The sequence below is a fragment of the Pundamilia nyererei genome, unplaced genomic scaffold (genome assembly GCF_000239375.1).
Source record: "Pundamilia nyererei isolate P.nyererei 1_Seehausen unplaced genomic scaffold, PunNye1.0 scaffold00002, whole genome shotgun sequence".
NCBI classification, from domain to species: Eukaryota; Metazoa; Chordata; class Actinopteri; order Cichliformes; family Cichlidae; genus Pundamilia; species Pundamilia nyererei.
This window is the reverse complement of record NW_005187403.1, coordinates 8,408,052-8,426,032: the sequence shown is the minus strand read 5'-3', so window position 1 is coordinate 8,426,032 and position 17,981 is coordinate 8,408,052. Positions and strand designations below refer to the sequence as shown.

The window sequence follows — 17,981 nt, the reverse complement described above, 5'->3', positions numbered from 1 at the left end:
ATAAACTATAAATTATTATATCTAATCATTTTATTTGTATTTATGTAATGAATGAATTCAGTTCAGGTCGGATAAATTGTATTTGTGTAGCTCAGTATCACATACTGAGGTTCAAAAGGCTTCCATATCCCTAAAACATATTAAGGCACAAAATACAGTGTTGTGAAAAAGTGTTTGCCCCCTTCTTGATTTTGTTTTTTTTTTTTGTATGTTTTTCACACTTAAACATTTCAGTTCAGAGAACAAATTTAAATATTATACAACGACAACACAAGTAAACACTAAATGCAGTTTCTAAATGAAGGCGTTTATTATTAAGGGGAAAGGTCCAAGCCAACATGGCCTTGTGTGAAAAAGTGATTGCCCCCTAAAACTAATAACTGGTTGGGCCATGCTTAGCAGCAACACCTGCAATCAAGCGTTTGTGATAACCAGCAATGAGTCTTTTACGCCGCTGTGGAGGAATTTTTGCCCACTCATCTTTGCAGAATTGTTGTAATTTAGGCATACTGGAGGGTTTTTGAGGACCTTTTTAAGGTCATGCCACAGCATCTCAATTGGAGTGATTTTGACTAAGCCACTCCAAAGGCTTCATTTTTTTAAGCCATTCAGAGGTGGACTTGCTGGTGTTTTAGATCATTGTTTTGCTGCAGAACCCAAGTGCGCTTCAGCTCAAGGTCACAAACAGATGGCCGGACATTCTCCTTCAGGATGTTTTGGTAGACAGCAGAAGTCTGTCTACTAAAACATCCCAAAGACTTGGGGATCATCAAGATGTTTCTGGCAGAAAGACAAGCCTTTATGCTCCTTTTGCTCAGCGGTGGTTTTCATCTTGGAACTATGCCATGCAGGCCATTTCTATCCCAGTCTCTTTTTATGGTCTTAACTGAGGCGAGTAAGGCCTGTGTTTTAATACTGATAAGTAAATCACACTGAGTTGCTTTGATCATCATCATGCAAAATGCAGGATTTATGTTGAAAACAGGTGTCTTTTACTCAAACTATAATAATTTCTCAAAACAAACCAAATTGTCTTGATAATTAAACATAACCAAACATCAGTGAACACAAACTAGTTCTTTTTTAAAAATTTGATAAAAATCATTTTCAGCTGTTTGCAGATGGTTTACATACCAATTACTAATGAGTTTATTAAGTTGTATCAATTGTCATTCTTTGTTTGCTAACAGTGAAGCTATTAAAATGCAAATATTTACCATTTATTAACCATCGTTCTAATAAACAAGCTTTAACTCGTTTGACTAAAACTGTTACTCGTCCTGTTTTTATATGATTTGACTGTAGCACAGTGACAAGCTGACACTTGTCAGTGTCTCAGTGACCCCCAAATTAATACATGTGATTCAGCAGTCAAACAAAAAAGCAAGCAAGAAAGCAAAAACTTTCCCACGTTGCTTGTCTGTGTTTATTGTGCTATGGTGTGTTGATATCTGTGCATTCCTGTATTATCCTTTTGTGTTACACATTTCGATGTTTTTTTTCCTCGCTACCTAGCCTGACCTGTCTCCCCAATGTGATGTTTGTGTATTGTATGTACGGTCGGCAAGGTCTGTCATCTCGGTTGTGGGCAAAAGACCTGCAACTGACAAATAAAGGCTATCTCATCATCATCATCCTCATCATCATCAAAAAAACAAACATAAGACTGGGAAACATTAACATGCAGTCACCACCAGGTGTCATGCTCCTGCCTGAACACTGTAATAGCAGTTAGTAACTTATGGCAAAAGGGGAAGGGTACAGCCTTGCAAAAGTTCACAAATAACCCACCAACCTGAAATTTCTCAGTTTTATATTACCCTCTGTAAGCTGGTTAATGTTTTATTAAGCACATGATTTAAACATGTTTTCTTTCTTTACTTTCCCTCCCTTTTTGTTGTTGTTCTTGTTACTGCCACAGATGTGTGTCAGAAGATTGTGTGCAATTAAAGAGTGTGAATGTCCACACATTCTAACGCTGTTTAACTGAAGCGTTTTTACAGCTCATTGTAAAACCTGAATACTACTGTTCTTGGAACTGGTGGGTGGAGGCTCATGCTGCATGACAACAGGGTTCACGATTGTTATGTCGACACGTTTTTAAAGCTTGCCCAATGAAGTTAACCCATGCAAAAACAACAGCATATAGGGATTTCTAGTATCATGCCTGCATCCTCTCACTTAGATAGTTTCTCTGATCTTTGATTTTAGAGTGCCAGGAGGTAAAGTAGACCTATCCTAAACATTTGGATACATTTATATATGGCTCTTTTTTTTGAAGTGCAGCCTGCTAATTTCTGAAACAGATAATAAATCACGTTTTGTAGGCTATTATGTCCAACTTTCAACAATAAAAGTGTGATATTATATTATAAGTAATAACAACAGAATAATTAGGTCACAAAGAGACACAAGGGCAGCTTTTACAAGAGGGGAATAGTCAACAGGGGTAATTTACACCTGACCTGACTTTTCATTATATGTTAATTTTCTACCCATCCAGCTGGCTATGCTATTTATTCTGATTACTGCTTGCCTTTCATGTAGCATCGATGTGGTGAAGTAGCTACTCCAATTTCGTTGTACTATTGTATAAAGTGTGACTGTGCAATGACAATAAAGAGTTAAAGTTAATATATACTGAGTAAAACAATACCAGTGGTTGAATATATTTCAAACTGACTACAGCATGTGTCATGACTACCTGTAAGCTCCACCTATTAAAGGCACAGGCAAACAAAAGGTACGTAAAGCGGTTTGTTTACTTTTACCCATCCCTGGTCGATCACCTCAGAAAGCCACACTCTGACAAGCGATTGGTTCGCGGTGCACTCTTTCCCCCAATCACCGAGCCTCTCTAGCTCCGCCCGCCACATCACTAGCATGGCGGCACGTAGAGCAGGAATTCCGCCTATGCGACGATGACAGCGTCGCTGAAGAGATAACAGCAGTAATGACTGTTGTACGATAGTGCAGGTCTGTTGCCCAGCAACATAAACCCCAGTTACTCTAAGGGTCAGCTAACCTGGTGCGAGCGGCTGGGCAGCAGCAGCCTCTCTGACAGACTTGACAAGACTGCGGATGAAGCCAAGTTTGTGCCCTGATGCTCTGAGCTGGACCGGTGCCTTTACTCCGCTTCAAGTCCTCGTCTGGAAGCTCATTCCTGCCGAATTGTTCTAGAAAGATGGATCTTCTCAGTGTGCTGCATTTCGACGAACTTTCTCATGGACTGGCAAACTTGTCCATGTTTCCTTTCTTTGACATGGCGCATTATATCGTCTCTGTCATGGCTCTGAGGGAGCAGCCAGGTGAGTGTTTACGGGACGTTGAGGATTCTAGTTCCTGCCAAGTTTACTCTGTGAAGTGGCTTTTTTCTTTCTGTTAACTTTGTTTGGCTGAAGTTTGTAATATCAGGCCTCCAGCCATCCTGTTTAAAGTTTACCTGACTGCGTGGCACGTCGGTGGGGAATGGGGCTGTTTCGAAAAAGGAAAAGTTTTCCAGGTTCTTCACGTTGAAAACAACGCACAAATAGCCCGCACGTGCTGCTTAAATGTGTTTATATAGCCTCGTTTCATAGGACTCATAAAATATTTACGATTTCATGTGCTTATTTGCATATTTCCTAGCTGAAGTGGTTCTTAATATGTCACTGGGTTCAGATCTGAGCCACTTAGTCTAATTTTTTAAAGTGCTTCTTTGCTGTTTTTACTGGTAATATTTCACATTAAACTAAATAGTATTTTGTTATGCAAAATCAGACACGCTGTAGGCATCCGCTTTGCTTCTGCAAAGTTGCAAGCGTTTTTACAGATTATAAATTATTTATCAGTATTGTAAAACATAACGGCTGTTAATTTGTGGGTTAATTGGCACGCAGCATAATCTGAACCTTAATTGGATAAGTTTGCATATAAATAGTGCTGCTACATATAGAAGTGCACTGCATCCAATTGAATTGATAAATTATGCAGTTAATAAATTAAAAAATTGCTATGGCTGAATTACTGGACCTTACTATTAACTTCTTTACATAGACTGATTGTTTTGGGCCAGACCAGGTGATGAGTTTGAACCATATCATGGTATGTTGTTCAGAAAATGCACAGATTAATGAATTCAAGCAAACTATAGCCAGAAGCATAATCAAACTCAGAACAGTCCGAGTTAGGCATGTGAAGAGCTTTGTTCAGTTTAAGTATTCAGATCTGTTAAGTTTAAGTAGTAATACTAATGGATAAATTCCACTCAAATAAACAAGGTCCTGCATTCAAAGGGACTGTCCAATCAGCTAGCTCTTTACTGTCAGTGGCCTTTGCTGTTAGCAAGGGTGGAGCTACTTCATATTGTGTGGTCTTTTAATCTATGGACCCATATGCTGACTGAACATCAGCAACAGCCATTATCAGTCTTTCTGGCAAATATCAGCCTATTAGCACAAAGCTAATGTTCACAAATAGAGGCCTGTTTATATGCTGCGTCACATCAGCTTTTCATTGATTTTCAGCTACTTGCTTTAATGAGTACACTTGTTTTTCTAGATAATGAAGATTTCTTAGTTTCTGTCAAAAATCAATGATAAAAAATATTGGTATCAACTCAGAATTTCACAGTACGTCCACCCCTTTACCTGCTGGTTACCTCTCACTTTACCATACTCATTTAGCATACTGGTGTGCTGCGGATGCTTTGCAGCGCATATTCAGAGGATTTTAAACACAGCACAAAAGATTACTGGCTTTCCTTTTCCCTCACTGGAAGAGATTGCAAAAGCGAGATATATTTCAAGAAGCCTTAAAAATGAATAGGGACTCTTTTTCACCCTGGACCCTTGCTGTTTGACCTGTTGCCCTCTGGTAGACACTACAGAGTCATCAAAACAAGGGAAACAGATTGCAGAGTGGTTTTTAGCCTAGTGCAATCACGGCTGTAAATCAAACATTTATTGCGGTGCATCATGGTACTTTTTATTTAACCCTTGACACCTTTATATTCATAATTATTTATTACCTTCTGCACCGTGAGAACAACTCTGTTTGATGGTGTGATTGGTTTGTTTTCATACTGTGTGGTATTTTTTTTGAGGAACTTGGAAAAGTGGCAACTTAATTTTGGTGTTGGAGCCTCATGACTCATTACTTGTTTATCTCAGGAAAGCAAAAGCAATTAAGCTCTCCCCACAGCCTCAGTATAAACCTTTTAGTTCTGTCGTCTGCAGTCTGTCGTTGTAGCAGTAGTTAGAGATCATCGTCACAAAAGTTTAAAAGCCCAATGCTTTATCTGTGTCACAGCCTATTGTATGAGCTAAGACCAAGGTTGGACACGAGCCATGTTATGTCACCAAGATAGTGGCTATGGAGACAGGTGGACTTTAACTGCACAGAGAGTTGACTCAAGCACGTGGACAGTCCATTGTAGTCCCCCTGCTGTAGGTCTACGGGCTATTTTTGAACTTGCCTTGCAAAGCATCTGAGCTACTGTGACCTTTTTAACCCTGTGTCCTCTACTCCGGTCTGTTTGTCTCTGGCTGGACGAAAGAATCACAGGGAGCGACAGTGTTGACAACACCGTTTGCAAAATTCTCATGTCGGTCGTTGCTTGTTCGCTCACTTCATGTTAGTTTGGTGACGATCAGTGACTTGCTTAACAAACAAACAAAAGGTCACTGAGAGAATGGCCGAGAGCAGATTTAAATCTCTGGGCCATTTAAAAAGAAACAGTAAACTCTGTCAAGGCACAAAACACACAGGAAGCCCCCCAAAAAGGAAAGGAATGCCATAAACCATTCACCCCTCCTTCGCTAGTCTCTTTCCTCTTTTCTCTTTCCTCTATGTCAAATCCACCTTCGTGCTGTGCAGTGGTGGGGCGGCTCCAGATGTTCTCAACCGTTAGCAAGAAGAAAAACAAGTTTCAGTTCAGCTTAATTGCACGTTAGACACACATATTGTACAAACGAGTATTTTGAAGGCGCTTGTCTGTTCTACCCCCTGTGTTTATGCCATTACGGAGTTATTTTAAGCTCCTTTATAAACACTGCTGAGAGTGGAGTGTGAGGAAAACGGAAGGACGGGGACAAGGAAGGAGAGCAGTGGTTATATGTCAATCAGTGGGCCTCTCTTTAAGCCAGAGACAAGCAGAGGTGTTTTTTTTTTTTTTTTTGGTATTTAAAGCTGGCTATAATTATGCTGTCCACAGAGGGAGGAAGAAGAAGACTTGTAGATTTGCACATTAAGAGGAATGAAAAAAACAGAGTTTCCGTGTTAGATAATGCTGTGTTTGGTCTGTATATTTGTTAGATGTTATCCTGGTTAAAACGGAAAGACTTTTGTTAGACTGCTGCTGCGGAACAGGTGAACTGCAAGAGAGAAAAGAAGGAAGGAAGACATCTGCATTTCTCAAATTTGACTTGTAAATCCACTTCCTTCCAATGCAAAACCAGAGGAAGGCATTTTGCATGTCAGAGCACTCTAAGCAGTGCACTTATATTTTAGCGGAAATGGTATTTTTTTTTTCTGTTGTTTGCTTCTTCATCGACCTTTAGATGTCATCATGTTTTATGAATTGATCTCCCTCCATCTTTAATCTCTCTGCGACCCATCGGGAACACACACTGACTACAGCAGTTTGCTTTGCTGTGGAGCTAAAGGTGATGACAGTGCAACAGTGTTTACTGTGTAAGCAGTGTGGTGCATTGGTAAACTCTGCACTGCAACAACCACAACAACAAAAAGCAGTGTCGAGGGTTTAGGCTGGGGGCTATCACAGAGAACAGGATGTAAATAACTGTCACGATGTCAGACATTTTTTTTTAAATTGCTGTTCCCCACTGAGATTTTTATTTACCCTCCCCAGCATCGTTTTAACCACATGAGGTGTGTTACATCAGATTTCTTGAGCGCAATCATGGAAAAAAGAAATCCTAGTATTACACAGTGATGGCTGAAATCTGCTGACACTGAGCTGCAGCCACTTTATAGTGTATTCCTCACTCCGTTTGTTTATTTGTCTGTGGCATGCTGGAACCCACACTTAGTTGTGAGGAAAAGTGAAGTTATACCTTTTTCCATCTGTTTTCTAATGCATGTGACTTTAACATGTTTAAGCATAAGATTACAACTGTGGTCAAAAATTTACATCCACTCATTGTGGGCACGAATGTCATTGTAATTTAGATTTATCTGTTCCGAAACCAGTTCTGATTTGTGTTTAGAATCGTTGTTCTGTTGGAACACCCAATTGTGTCAAAGTTACAAGTTAAAGAATGTGAAGGTTATCCTTCTGTTCCATTATTCCAACCACTTTATGAAATGTACCAGTACCACTTGACTACCAGTACCACAGCCCAGAGTATGATGCTACTACAACCATGCTTGACAGCAGGTATGTTGTTCTTTTCACTCACAATTATTTCTCCAATCATACATCTTGTCATTGTGGCCAAAAAGCTCAATCTTTCTCCAGAACACATTTGGCTCATCAATGTGGGAAGCTGCAAATTTCAGTCAAGCTGAAAGGTTTCAGTTTTGTTGCCAAGGTTTCTTTCTTGGTCAGCATCCTCTCAGTTTATGGTGATGTAAAACTCACTTTGCAGTGATGCTGGTATTCCAGCAGTTTCCAGTTCATGGCAGGCTTCAGCCTCTGTGTTCATGTATTGTTCCCGAGCATCCTAACTAATTTCCTCCCATCTGAGGCTGACAGTTTGCGTCTTCTTTCAGACCTTGGCAAACTGGTGATGCATCTGAGCGACCGGATGACCATCCTGCAATCTGTAGTTTTTTTAGAAATGGTCCATAAAGATTCTTGAATGGCCTTCTATACTAAAAAGCTGGGGCTGTGCCAAGGAAAACAAGTCATTCATTAAAGTCATACATCTGTGTACCTGCTTGTTTTTTGTGACCACAAAACTAGTCAGAGGAGACAGTCCACCAACTATGCATCAGCCCAGGCAGTGGACCTCAAATAAGTATAATAGGATTGATCACTCGGCCGTCTGGTCTCCAGCTGTCTGTGTTTGCAACGGAGTATAATTTCAGTTTTATACAAAGACATATCAGTGAATAAGCTCCTTTAGTACTGGCTGCTTACCTGTTGTATCTTTATGCCAGGTGCGTTTCTATTCGTATATGTGATATCTCAGTGCAGGAGGAAGTCCAGGTGAAATTTAAAACTTACTGTATTCAGTGTTGAGTTTTACCCGTGACTCATGCAAGCAATTAGTGAGATGCTATCCTGCATTTACTAACAGGTTCATGTGTCTGCTACCAGACACATCAGCTTTCACATTTTCCTCCACTGCAAATTGTCTCATGTAGAAACTTTGAACTCATTTTAAAGTTGTTTTTTTTTCTTTCTAAGGAACTGCCACTCTATAGAAAGTTAAACAGTGAACAACTCAGACGTGAGGCCGAGGGAGGCTACATAGGAAGCAGCTTTAAATCCTCCTGGTTTACCAATCTCACTCCAAGAGTCTTTAATCTTTCTGTAATCCCCAGATTACCATTTTGGTCCTGTGTGTGGCCACACTGACTAAGGGCAGGTAACACAAGGACTGACTAAGAGCTACCTGTCTTAATTTCAAAACATATGTATATTCCTTGGCAGCATTAATTTTGGTTGAGGCAGACAAGGCATTCCAGGATTGTATTAGAGTATGTCAGAAAAAGTACTGCATGAAATGTGTGTATCTCATTGATATTGTAGCATAAAAACATTAGCAGTTCAGGCCACCCATGATGAAGTCCACCTTTTAAAAGAGAGATCTAATGACATCAGTGCCTACACTGATTGCTACACTACTTAAGTTTAGCTCACCATGCCACAACAGTGGATTTAAAAAAACAAGACAAACAAACAGTCAAGGTATGATTGAAGTGTACACTTGCAGCTTTAATTCAAGGGGTTTTAACAAACGTAGTGTATTAACACTTTAGGAATTACAGCCTTTTTATACAGCCTCCTATTTTCAGAAACTCAAAAGTAAATTGACAGTTGACTGACAAGTAGTTTCATGGCCAGGTGAGGCCTGTTCACTTTATTATTTCATGTCAAACTAAGGTAATGAATGAAATGGAATGGATTCCAAGTATTCAACTTGCATTTGGTATTGCTTCACTGAAACTCTCAATAATAGGTCCCAAGAAATGGTGACACAAGTAAAGGAGCCCATTATTAGACTGAAAGACCAAAATAAACCTATTAGAGAGATAACATTAGGAGTGGCCAAATCAGTAATCTGTGACTCCTTCTTTCCTCCTAAGAAAATTCCCCACATAGCATCTATACAAGTCCATAGTAGTATCAAGGAAGCAGGCGTATCATTGTTGTTTAAGTCGACAGTATAGAGACGCCCTCATGAATGTAAATGGAGAAGGTTTACAACAAGGTTACTGTGGTTGGCACAGAACATGGAACAGGAAGTTCTTTCAGATGTTTTCTAGACTTAGCTAGAAAACATCTGAAAGAGGCTGTACATGTCTCAAAGAATTGTTTTGACAGATGAAACCAAGATGAACTTGTACCAGAATGATAGGAGGAGGAAAAAGAATGAGAAGGGGAGAAACAGCCCTTGATCTGAAGCATACACGTCATCTGTCAAAGTTATGGCATGTATTTCAACCAGTGGTTGATGATGTGACTGCTGATAGAAATAGCAGGATAAATTCTGAAGTCCACAGGGCTATACTCGCCGCTCACATTTAACCAAATGCTGCAAATATCAGCTCTTCACAGTGCAAATGGATAATGAGGCAAAGTATACCACAAGAGAAGCCCAAGAGTTTTTCAAGGCAAAGAATTGTGATTCTTCAAGGCCAAGCCAGTCACCTGACCTCAGCCTAATAGAGCAGCTTTTCAATGATTAAATACAAAACTGCATGGAGACAGAACCACAAACAAGCAGCAACTACAGGCCGCTGCAGTAAAGGCCGGGCACATCTAAAGGCCACTACCGCTCGAATTAAAGCTGAAATCCTGCACTTGAATCATATTGATTGTTTGATTTTAAAATCCGCTGGTATAACAACATCTACACCTGAAGGTCTTAATAGAAAGCAGCTTCCTTGCTAATTCATGCTTAACAGTCCATTTTGTCTTTTGAGTCTTGGCCGATCCTGTCATGTAGATGTTGTGTAAATGGTTTCAGTCACTCATACTGCAGCTGTGATTGACAAATAGCTTATTTTCTTTGTTCAGTCTATCTGTGAACCTCAAACAATGTCTATGAAAGAGTATCAAACTCCATTATGTTCCAGTTATCTGTTATCTTCAAATTGAACTGGTTTATGTATCAAGTTAAGCCCAGTGTAAACGACATCTTACTCATTCACAGTGCTAGTCTCTTTATTCTAAGAACCTGCCCAATAATAGTGATCATTTATGTTTGTTTTTCTTTATTATCCATTTTTGCTGTTGTACAGGAGCTCTCGAGGTGTCCAGAGTCAGCCCCTTAGCCTGCTGGTTCAGCTCCATGCTCTTCTGTTTTGGGGGAGCGGTGCTGTCGGGGATCATGCTGGCAGAGCCACCAGTCGCTCCTTTGTCCAACAGCACCGGTGTTCTCCTTGCTTCAGTCATATGGTAAATATCTGATGGTTGAAATATCTAAAGCTGAAAAATAAGGTGTGTAGATTGTAGTAAAGAAAGAGGCAGAGGGGTTTGAATTAGTGAATTAGTGTCTGTATCTAAATAAGTCTTTGGCCCCCTCTGCTGGTGGCTTGTATTATTACACCTGTCTCACAAACAATTTACAACACCCCCTGCTGGTGAATGTAGGTACTTGACAAAGACCTGAGGGTAATGCTGTCAAAATCACCTTGAGCCTTGTTTAGTGGCCATGTCATTGAAATGTGCATGTGTCCACGTGTTAAATGAGCCTTGTGTGTCTCTATTAGGTACTTGGTGTTTTACTGCCCCATGGACCTGGTGTATGCATGTGCATCGCCGCTGCCCCTCAGACTGGTGCTGTCAGGGATGAAGGAAGTGACGAGGACGTGGAAGGTCCTTGGAGGGGTGACTCAGGCTCACAGCAAATACAAGGACGGCCTTCTTGTTATGATTGCCATCGGATGGGCTAGAGGTCAGTAGGTATGAGTGTGACGGGGCTTTTTTATTTATTTTTTTGCATGTTAGGGCTTTCAAGTAACCATAAAATATTTGAATATTTAACACACATATTTTACATATTAATGCATAGCAACCATATATCTCTTTACTCTCCCTACCAGGTGCTGGAGGTGGTCTGATAAGTAATTTTGAGCAGCTTGTTCGAGGAGTGTGGAAACCAGAGACAAATGAGCTCCTCAAAATGTCTTAGTAAGCCTCACACAGACTCTCGAATATCTATTTTATGATATTTTTGTGGTCATAAAATGTAATTTTTAATGCACATTAAGTATATTGTCCTATCTTGACTGTAATTTGTTATATTAATGCTATACTATATACCAGGCAAGCAATTTTTTTTTTCATGGTCCCTCGTAGCTTTTCAACAAGTCATACAGAAATTAAAGTGGCATCAATCCCTCTCACTTTACCCGCAGTAATAACATAAACATGAGCATAAACATGAGGGTAATTTCCAGACTTTCCACACTATTCAACCATGCTGAAGATGCAGTTTATGCAACTGGAAGCCTGACACATCTAAAGTTAACAACATGCCCTGGTTTATTTGTGCATACAAGATGTGATTTATTTCAGTTGTATGTATATACTTATCTTCTATTTTTCAGTTTTTGTTAGGATTTATCTTTTTTCTTTGCTTTTCTCTTTAGTCCCACAAAGATTACCCTGATCGGGGCGGTGTTGTTCGCTCTGCAGCAGACACACTACCTGCCTCTCCAGAAGCACCACCTGATGTTCATTTACACCGTCTTTATTGTTGTCAACAAGGTCAGTCTGGTGCCAAACCTGGACTCCAAACCTGAACCTATGAGTAGGCTATAACTCAAGATTGTAGTAATTTGGAAAATTCCAAAGAAAGGAGGTCTATTTTTGATCTGTTTAGCTTGACTACTTGCAGCAAAAGAAATGAATAAATGCCACTCTTGTTATTAAGTTAAAACTTGGGTATAGCAAAGGTTTTAGTGCCACAGCTTCCTCCCAAATCGGTGCTATCGTGTCTTCTAAATGACCTTTCTCGCTCTGCTTTTTTTGAAGTTTTCGCCGTGGTGACTCACATTAGTACGGTATTACCCGTAGGGCTGGGGCTTTTGCATCATTTTCATCAGCTTGCATCATCCACTTTTCTCTACTCTGGGAAACTTGTGCTCTTGACTGAGACACAGATAAATCTAAGACGTCTTCTTTCAACTCTCATTCTGTTAGCTCCCTCTGACTCTGATCTGTCAAATTAACAGCAAACAGTTTCATCACGTTTAAGAGCTGTGTCCAGGCCTGCTGTTTGTTATTTTGGGTTCTCGGTGTTGCGGATGTTCGCTTTTATTCCCAAATGAAAAGTAAATGCTCATAAATTTACTTTGTGTGAGATGGACTACAGTTGTTCAGCTTTCTATGAAAGGTGACAATTTGTTGTCTATAATAAGCTGAAATCTTTTCTTTCTTCTTATTTGCTTTTTGATTTGACCTCATTGGTGCAACGCTGCAGTCACAAGCAGTGGTCAGAGACCACACCAGCATTGTTGTGACTGTGTGATGAACTTGCTAGCTTGTTATCTTTTGAAATGGTTACTTTGAAGATGGGGATCAGTTCTGCTGCGACCGCTTGCACTCAGTTGCCATCTTCAAAGTGGCTTTGGTGCGGTAATACCTAACTTGACCTCATAATTTTGAAACAAGTTAAAACACCTTCATAAATATGTGCTCTGCAACATTGGTTTTATATATGAATATAACCAGCATGCAATGACAGATCATAGACAGGTTATGCTCATCGGGGCTGCTGAGCGTAACTGGACCAACTCAGCTTCTAAATTAGACGGCAGCTGTTTGCAAACCTTGTCTCAGAGTGATTGCAGTCACTATCAGTCAGACTACAGTTGGAGGACATGTGCAATCAGCTTGCAAATTGATCACTCACATGTGCGCCTTTCCCACTAACACCCACTCAGCTTGGCTCAACGTGGTTTTCATTTACAATTAAGTGCCACCTCAATGTGGGTGGGGTTGTTAGAACAAGGCAGCCCAAATTTCCTGTAACGTTATTTGTATGATGCAAACACGACACAACAATGAAGGGCATTGAGGCGATGGTATACCTACCGCTAAACCGATGTTACAGGTACGCAGTAGGTCATTGGACCACGATGTTGGTTTGTGTGTGGGCATTTCCTTCGTTGTCAGGTCACTTGGACACCAGGCTGAGTAGGTATTTAAAAAAGAAGTATCTGGTACCAGGCACTACTACCTAATGGGAAACCCCAAGACTGAGTTAAGCCAAGTAGGTACAAGTGAAAAAGAGGCTATGGTCACCGCTACTACTTGCAGTCAGTCTCTGACAGCAAAGGAAATCAATATTTATACATATGTTTAAAAATGTGTATACATGTGGGCTTTTGATCTCTATATTTGCCAACTAGTAACGCCCTGCTACTAGTTGGTGTGCCTATTGGGTGGTGCAGAAATTAACACTGTTTCTTGATATGAGACCAAGGCGGAGACACATGACAGTAATGGGGGAGCATTTGTAAATAGGAGGTTTGTGTAATGATGCCGATTGGCATATCTGTCCCACACTAGATATGCCAATCCATCCATTATGGCAAGCTCTGAAAATACAGGAGCAACCGAGAGTACCAAGCTAGCCGGGGAGCATAGAGAAGTTCCTGCTGTGGCTGAGGGAACTATAAGAGCAAGGTTTCAAGTAAAGCGATAGAAGTAGCCATGTGATCCATTCATTATTTTAAAAAATGGTCATTATAGCTGATTTCAGGACATCTGCTCTGTTGAAGGACAATTTATTCTCTCCCAAATGTCATTAAATGTCTCATCCTTTTCTAAATTTTTCACACATGTATTGACGCATGTATGTTTTGCTCTGTAGTCAAGGATGATGCTGACGGGCTCCTCCACCTCACCCTTTGCCACCATCGAGTCAGCCCTCTATAAGACCCTCTTCGCTGGCTACTCGCCTTATGCCGCCCTCACCAGTGAGGTGAAGAGCGCTTGCATCGATAATAGCAGCATGAACAAGACAACCACCGCCACCAAAGAGTCCGGTGAGAATGGATCGTCGGGGCAGCAAACCCCAACTTCTCCAGCCACGGGACAGAGCAGCTCGCTCGAAGCCAAAGAGGAGTCACCGAACGCCGCGGCAACAAACTGCAAAAAGACCAACTAGTCAGCCTTCGCCCTGTAGCGCCTTTTCACCTCTAAGCAGGGCTGGAGTCATTTATGATTCACACATTTCAAGTCAGGAGTTCACTTTAACTTTATTTTTCCATTTTGTCTTTTGTGCAGGGACACGCTTATTGTTCTTCAGGCTAAAAGGCCATGTTTCTTTTTCTCTAAACGATTTCTTTTGCATTTCTTAGAAAGTGATTTCAAGCTGGCTGCTGAAAAGGAATTTCAATAAAAGCCAACTCCAGCAAAAGCCCTGCACCTTATATTCTGGGATAATCGCCACATCCTTAAAGTACTGTAATGCTTTTCCTGCTGTTGGATATGAACATCAAACTATCTCTGGGCTGTAGCTTAATTTTTGAAATATATATTTATAATGGGAACAATCAATTTCAGGGGTTTTGGGGACCAGTGCTGTGCACCTGCTGATCTACGAATGTACTTCATTCCTCTCTGTATATATTCTGCTTCGTGTGAATGCTAAATTTCTTACTCTGAAGTGGTTACATTTTTTTAAGGAAAAAAGAAATTCTATTCTATGAGATCCAGAGATTTTATTTTATTTATACATAATGATTTCACTCTTGAATGTGTAACATTTTGAAATGGAGGACCGTTTTATTCAGTCACTCTGGCGAATGCTTTGAATGGTGATTGAAAGCATGAGAATAAACAGGTTTGAATGCATGTGATTTCCTGCCTATGGTGTTATTGTACTGCTCAGTGAACACGAGTGCACTTGGGTTTAAATTGCCAAACATATCAGTAGTTACATTTTAAAATGTGTCTATCCTTGAAAGAATCTTCTCCTTATTAATGAAGTTCTCTTAGCTACATTTGTTCAGCTTCATGTGTCAAAGGAAAAAAAGTAATGACTACTTTTAGCTTCTTGTAAGTTGATACAAAGCAGCGCAACGTCTAGAAGTAACCTCCACTATAGGCTGAAACATTGCATCAGTTTATCATCAGCACCTGATTGATACCTCAGCCTCTTTAAAAAGCTGCTGGAGAGAGATCCCCCACCCCCCCGAAATCCCCGCCTCCCAAAGTTCTCATCTATGTAACCTCAGACAGCAAAGAACCCCCCTGTGAATACAAATTAAAAACAGAGGGTGGGTGTCAAAGAGAAAAGAGAAGCTGTTCAAAGGCGATCAAAAGCGATACTGGTTGAGATGATGTACCTGCCTTTAAAAAAACGCCTCAAGTCCACAGATGTCAGACGTGTGCGTGTCAATTACGGGCTCGTAGCTTGCGGTGTTTGTTGCAAAAAATTGCTTTGTGTTGCTTTCTGACTCTAATGGTGAACTGCGTGACCTGGAAAACGGAAAGACATGTTAATAAGCCTCTGTTATTCCCTGTGATGGCTGTTATGGTAAGAAGGCAGGTGACACGGCAACAGCTCAGAGCCTGAATGGTCCCAGACAATTCTCGTAATGAGGTCCAGACCTGTATGACCCTCCCCCCACCCACCACATTTACTCACTGAACTGAGCAGGCCCTCCTCTACTCCCAAGCCCCGACTTATTTCTCCACGACCCTTCGCACCGTTTTCTCCACCTGCCTCCATTCTGCCTCTATTTAATGTGTCAGGTGCAGGAAATTAATCCTTAAACGGTTTCCCACAGGCTGTCTTACACACACACACACACACACACACTCACATTGTGCACACATTGACCTTCATGACTCATGAACCTGAATGCGATAAGGATTCAGCGCACTATACCTCAGAAATATTTTCTTTCTAAATGCGCTACAGAAACAAGATTATGTAACAAGACGCAATGCGAGGATACTGTAAGCCCAAACATTCCTATACACATTTGATTTTGAGGAACAGTCCAAGGCCACGGGGCACACACAAACACCTAAATGTCTATTATTTCATTTTGATATAAAACAGTATGCTGAGATTTTTAGGTTACTTGGCACCTTTAAATAACTCTTCACTCTTGTATTTCCTGGACTCCCCTCTTTAGAATTTATTCTTTGCTTTTTTCTTTTTTTTATGGATCTAACCTCCATCCTAACTTATAGTTACTCACACAATAGTGGATTTATAAAAAGTGTAATGGTACCACTGTAATTAACATTATAAAGACCCTTTTATTTGTAGCATGTGTCTCCAACCCCCATGGAGGCTTTATAAGCACTCAACATTACATTACAGCCTTTTGGATAAAAGGTGCAGGACGAGGTAGTGAACACTTGGTGGCGTGAGGAGGCGTCATCTCTGATGGCTTGATGCCTGGGAACTGACAGGTTGGCCAGCAGCTGCAGGCAAGAAAGGATAGGGACAGGAGGGAACCCTCTTTGCAGAGCCAATGGTGGCTGCTTGCATGTGAGGGTGTGTGGTCTGGTTTAGCCGTGCTTGTGAGGAACATGAGTAGATGGTTCACTAATCTTTTGGGGACATTTTGTATGCTGGGGACATTGTGGATCGACAAAAACGCTAAATCCAAAGACATCGTCTGTTGGATGACCCAAGTCTTCAAAATTATTTTCTCGGTGTTTTTAAGGTCAAATGAGATTTTCAGAGAAATGTCCTCTCATGTGTAACAAACCAGCTGACTTGCATTCACAGCGTGTGTGTGTGTGTGTGTGTGTGTGTGTGTGAGTGTGACATGTGGAGTGGCAACAAAGGCTGAGTCCATCAAAAAAAAAAAAGGCACAAAAAGCTTTAGGGCACAAACACTCACACACGTGCATACCTAAAAACACACACACATACAAGCACCCACCCACACAGAAACACACACTTACCAAACCCCTTCAATGTCCAGGATTCTTTGTTTTTCTTTCTTTCTCCACAGAAAAAAACATAACCCACATACACACACACACAATCACAACTCTGCTGTCAGTGCGAGTGCATAGTCCAAATTTTAGTCACTTTGTTATAGGGCCTAAATACTGGGCAGGGCGTTCTTTAGCTCTCAAACATCTCTTCACGGCATGTATTCCAAAGAGACAGTCACCCTACTACAACGAAAGCATGATAGAGTTCCTGAAAATTGGTTGTCTGCATGTTCATGCAATGAATCTCCTGTTCCTGCACATCCCACAGGTGTGCTATTGGATTCAGATCTGGTGAGTGGAGAAGTTCCTGAAGCACACTGAACGCGTTGTTGTTTTCATTAAACTGACTCTTGCTTTGCATTTGGTGCATTTTCACAGTGGAAGTAACCAGAACTGCAGGCCATAACATAGTCAGCAACAATGTGAGCCTGTAGCATCTGATCACTGGGTGGTCCAAAGTATGCAGAGAAAACATACCAACCTCAACTATTGACACAAGGTTAGCTGGGTCCATAGATTTATATTGTTCATGTCAAATTCTGAGGCTACCATCTACATGCCTGAGTAGAAAGATTCCTCAGCCCGAGCTACCTTTTTTATTTTTTTTCATCTTCAACTGTCCAGTAAGGTTAAGCTTATTCCCACTGAAGCCTCAGATTTCTGTTTTTGGCTGACCGCAGAGGAACCCAGTGTTGTCTTTTGCTGTTGCAGCTGTGCTGCGCTGCAATGCTGTCCTGTTCACCAGAGTTTAAAAAAAAGTAGTTATCTAGAGGCTTTCTGTTAGCTGTTAGCGTCGGCCATTCTCCTGTGACTCCTCTCATCAAAAAAGTATTTCCTTCTGCAGAACTGGAGGTTTTTTTCTTTTGTTTGTTTGGTTTGACTCATTTGG

The 17,981-nt window shown here is 40.8% G+C and overlaps 1 protein-coding gene across 1 annotated transcript; it reads left to right on the top strand.

The window, feature by feature from the left end:
• The first annotated feature begins 2,789 nt into the window (after window positions 1-2,789).
• On the top strand, window positions 2,790-14,985 carry tmem38b (transmembrane protein 38B). Its single transcript, XM_005720411.2, has 6 exons — window positions 2,790-3,308; window positions 10,414-10,570; window positions 10,885-11,069; window positions 11,218-11,305; window positions 11,767-11,884; window positions 13,995-14,985. Exons 1-6 carry the CDS (start codon window positions 3,185-3,187, stop codon window positions 14,289-14,291), a joined length of 969 nt encoding a protein of 322 aa, XP_005720468.1. The 5' UTR covers window positions 2,790-3,184; the 3' UTR covers window positions 14,292-14,985.
• The last annotated feature ends 2,996 nt before the right edge of the window (window positions 14,986-17,981 follow it).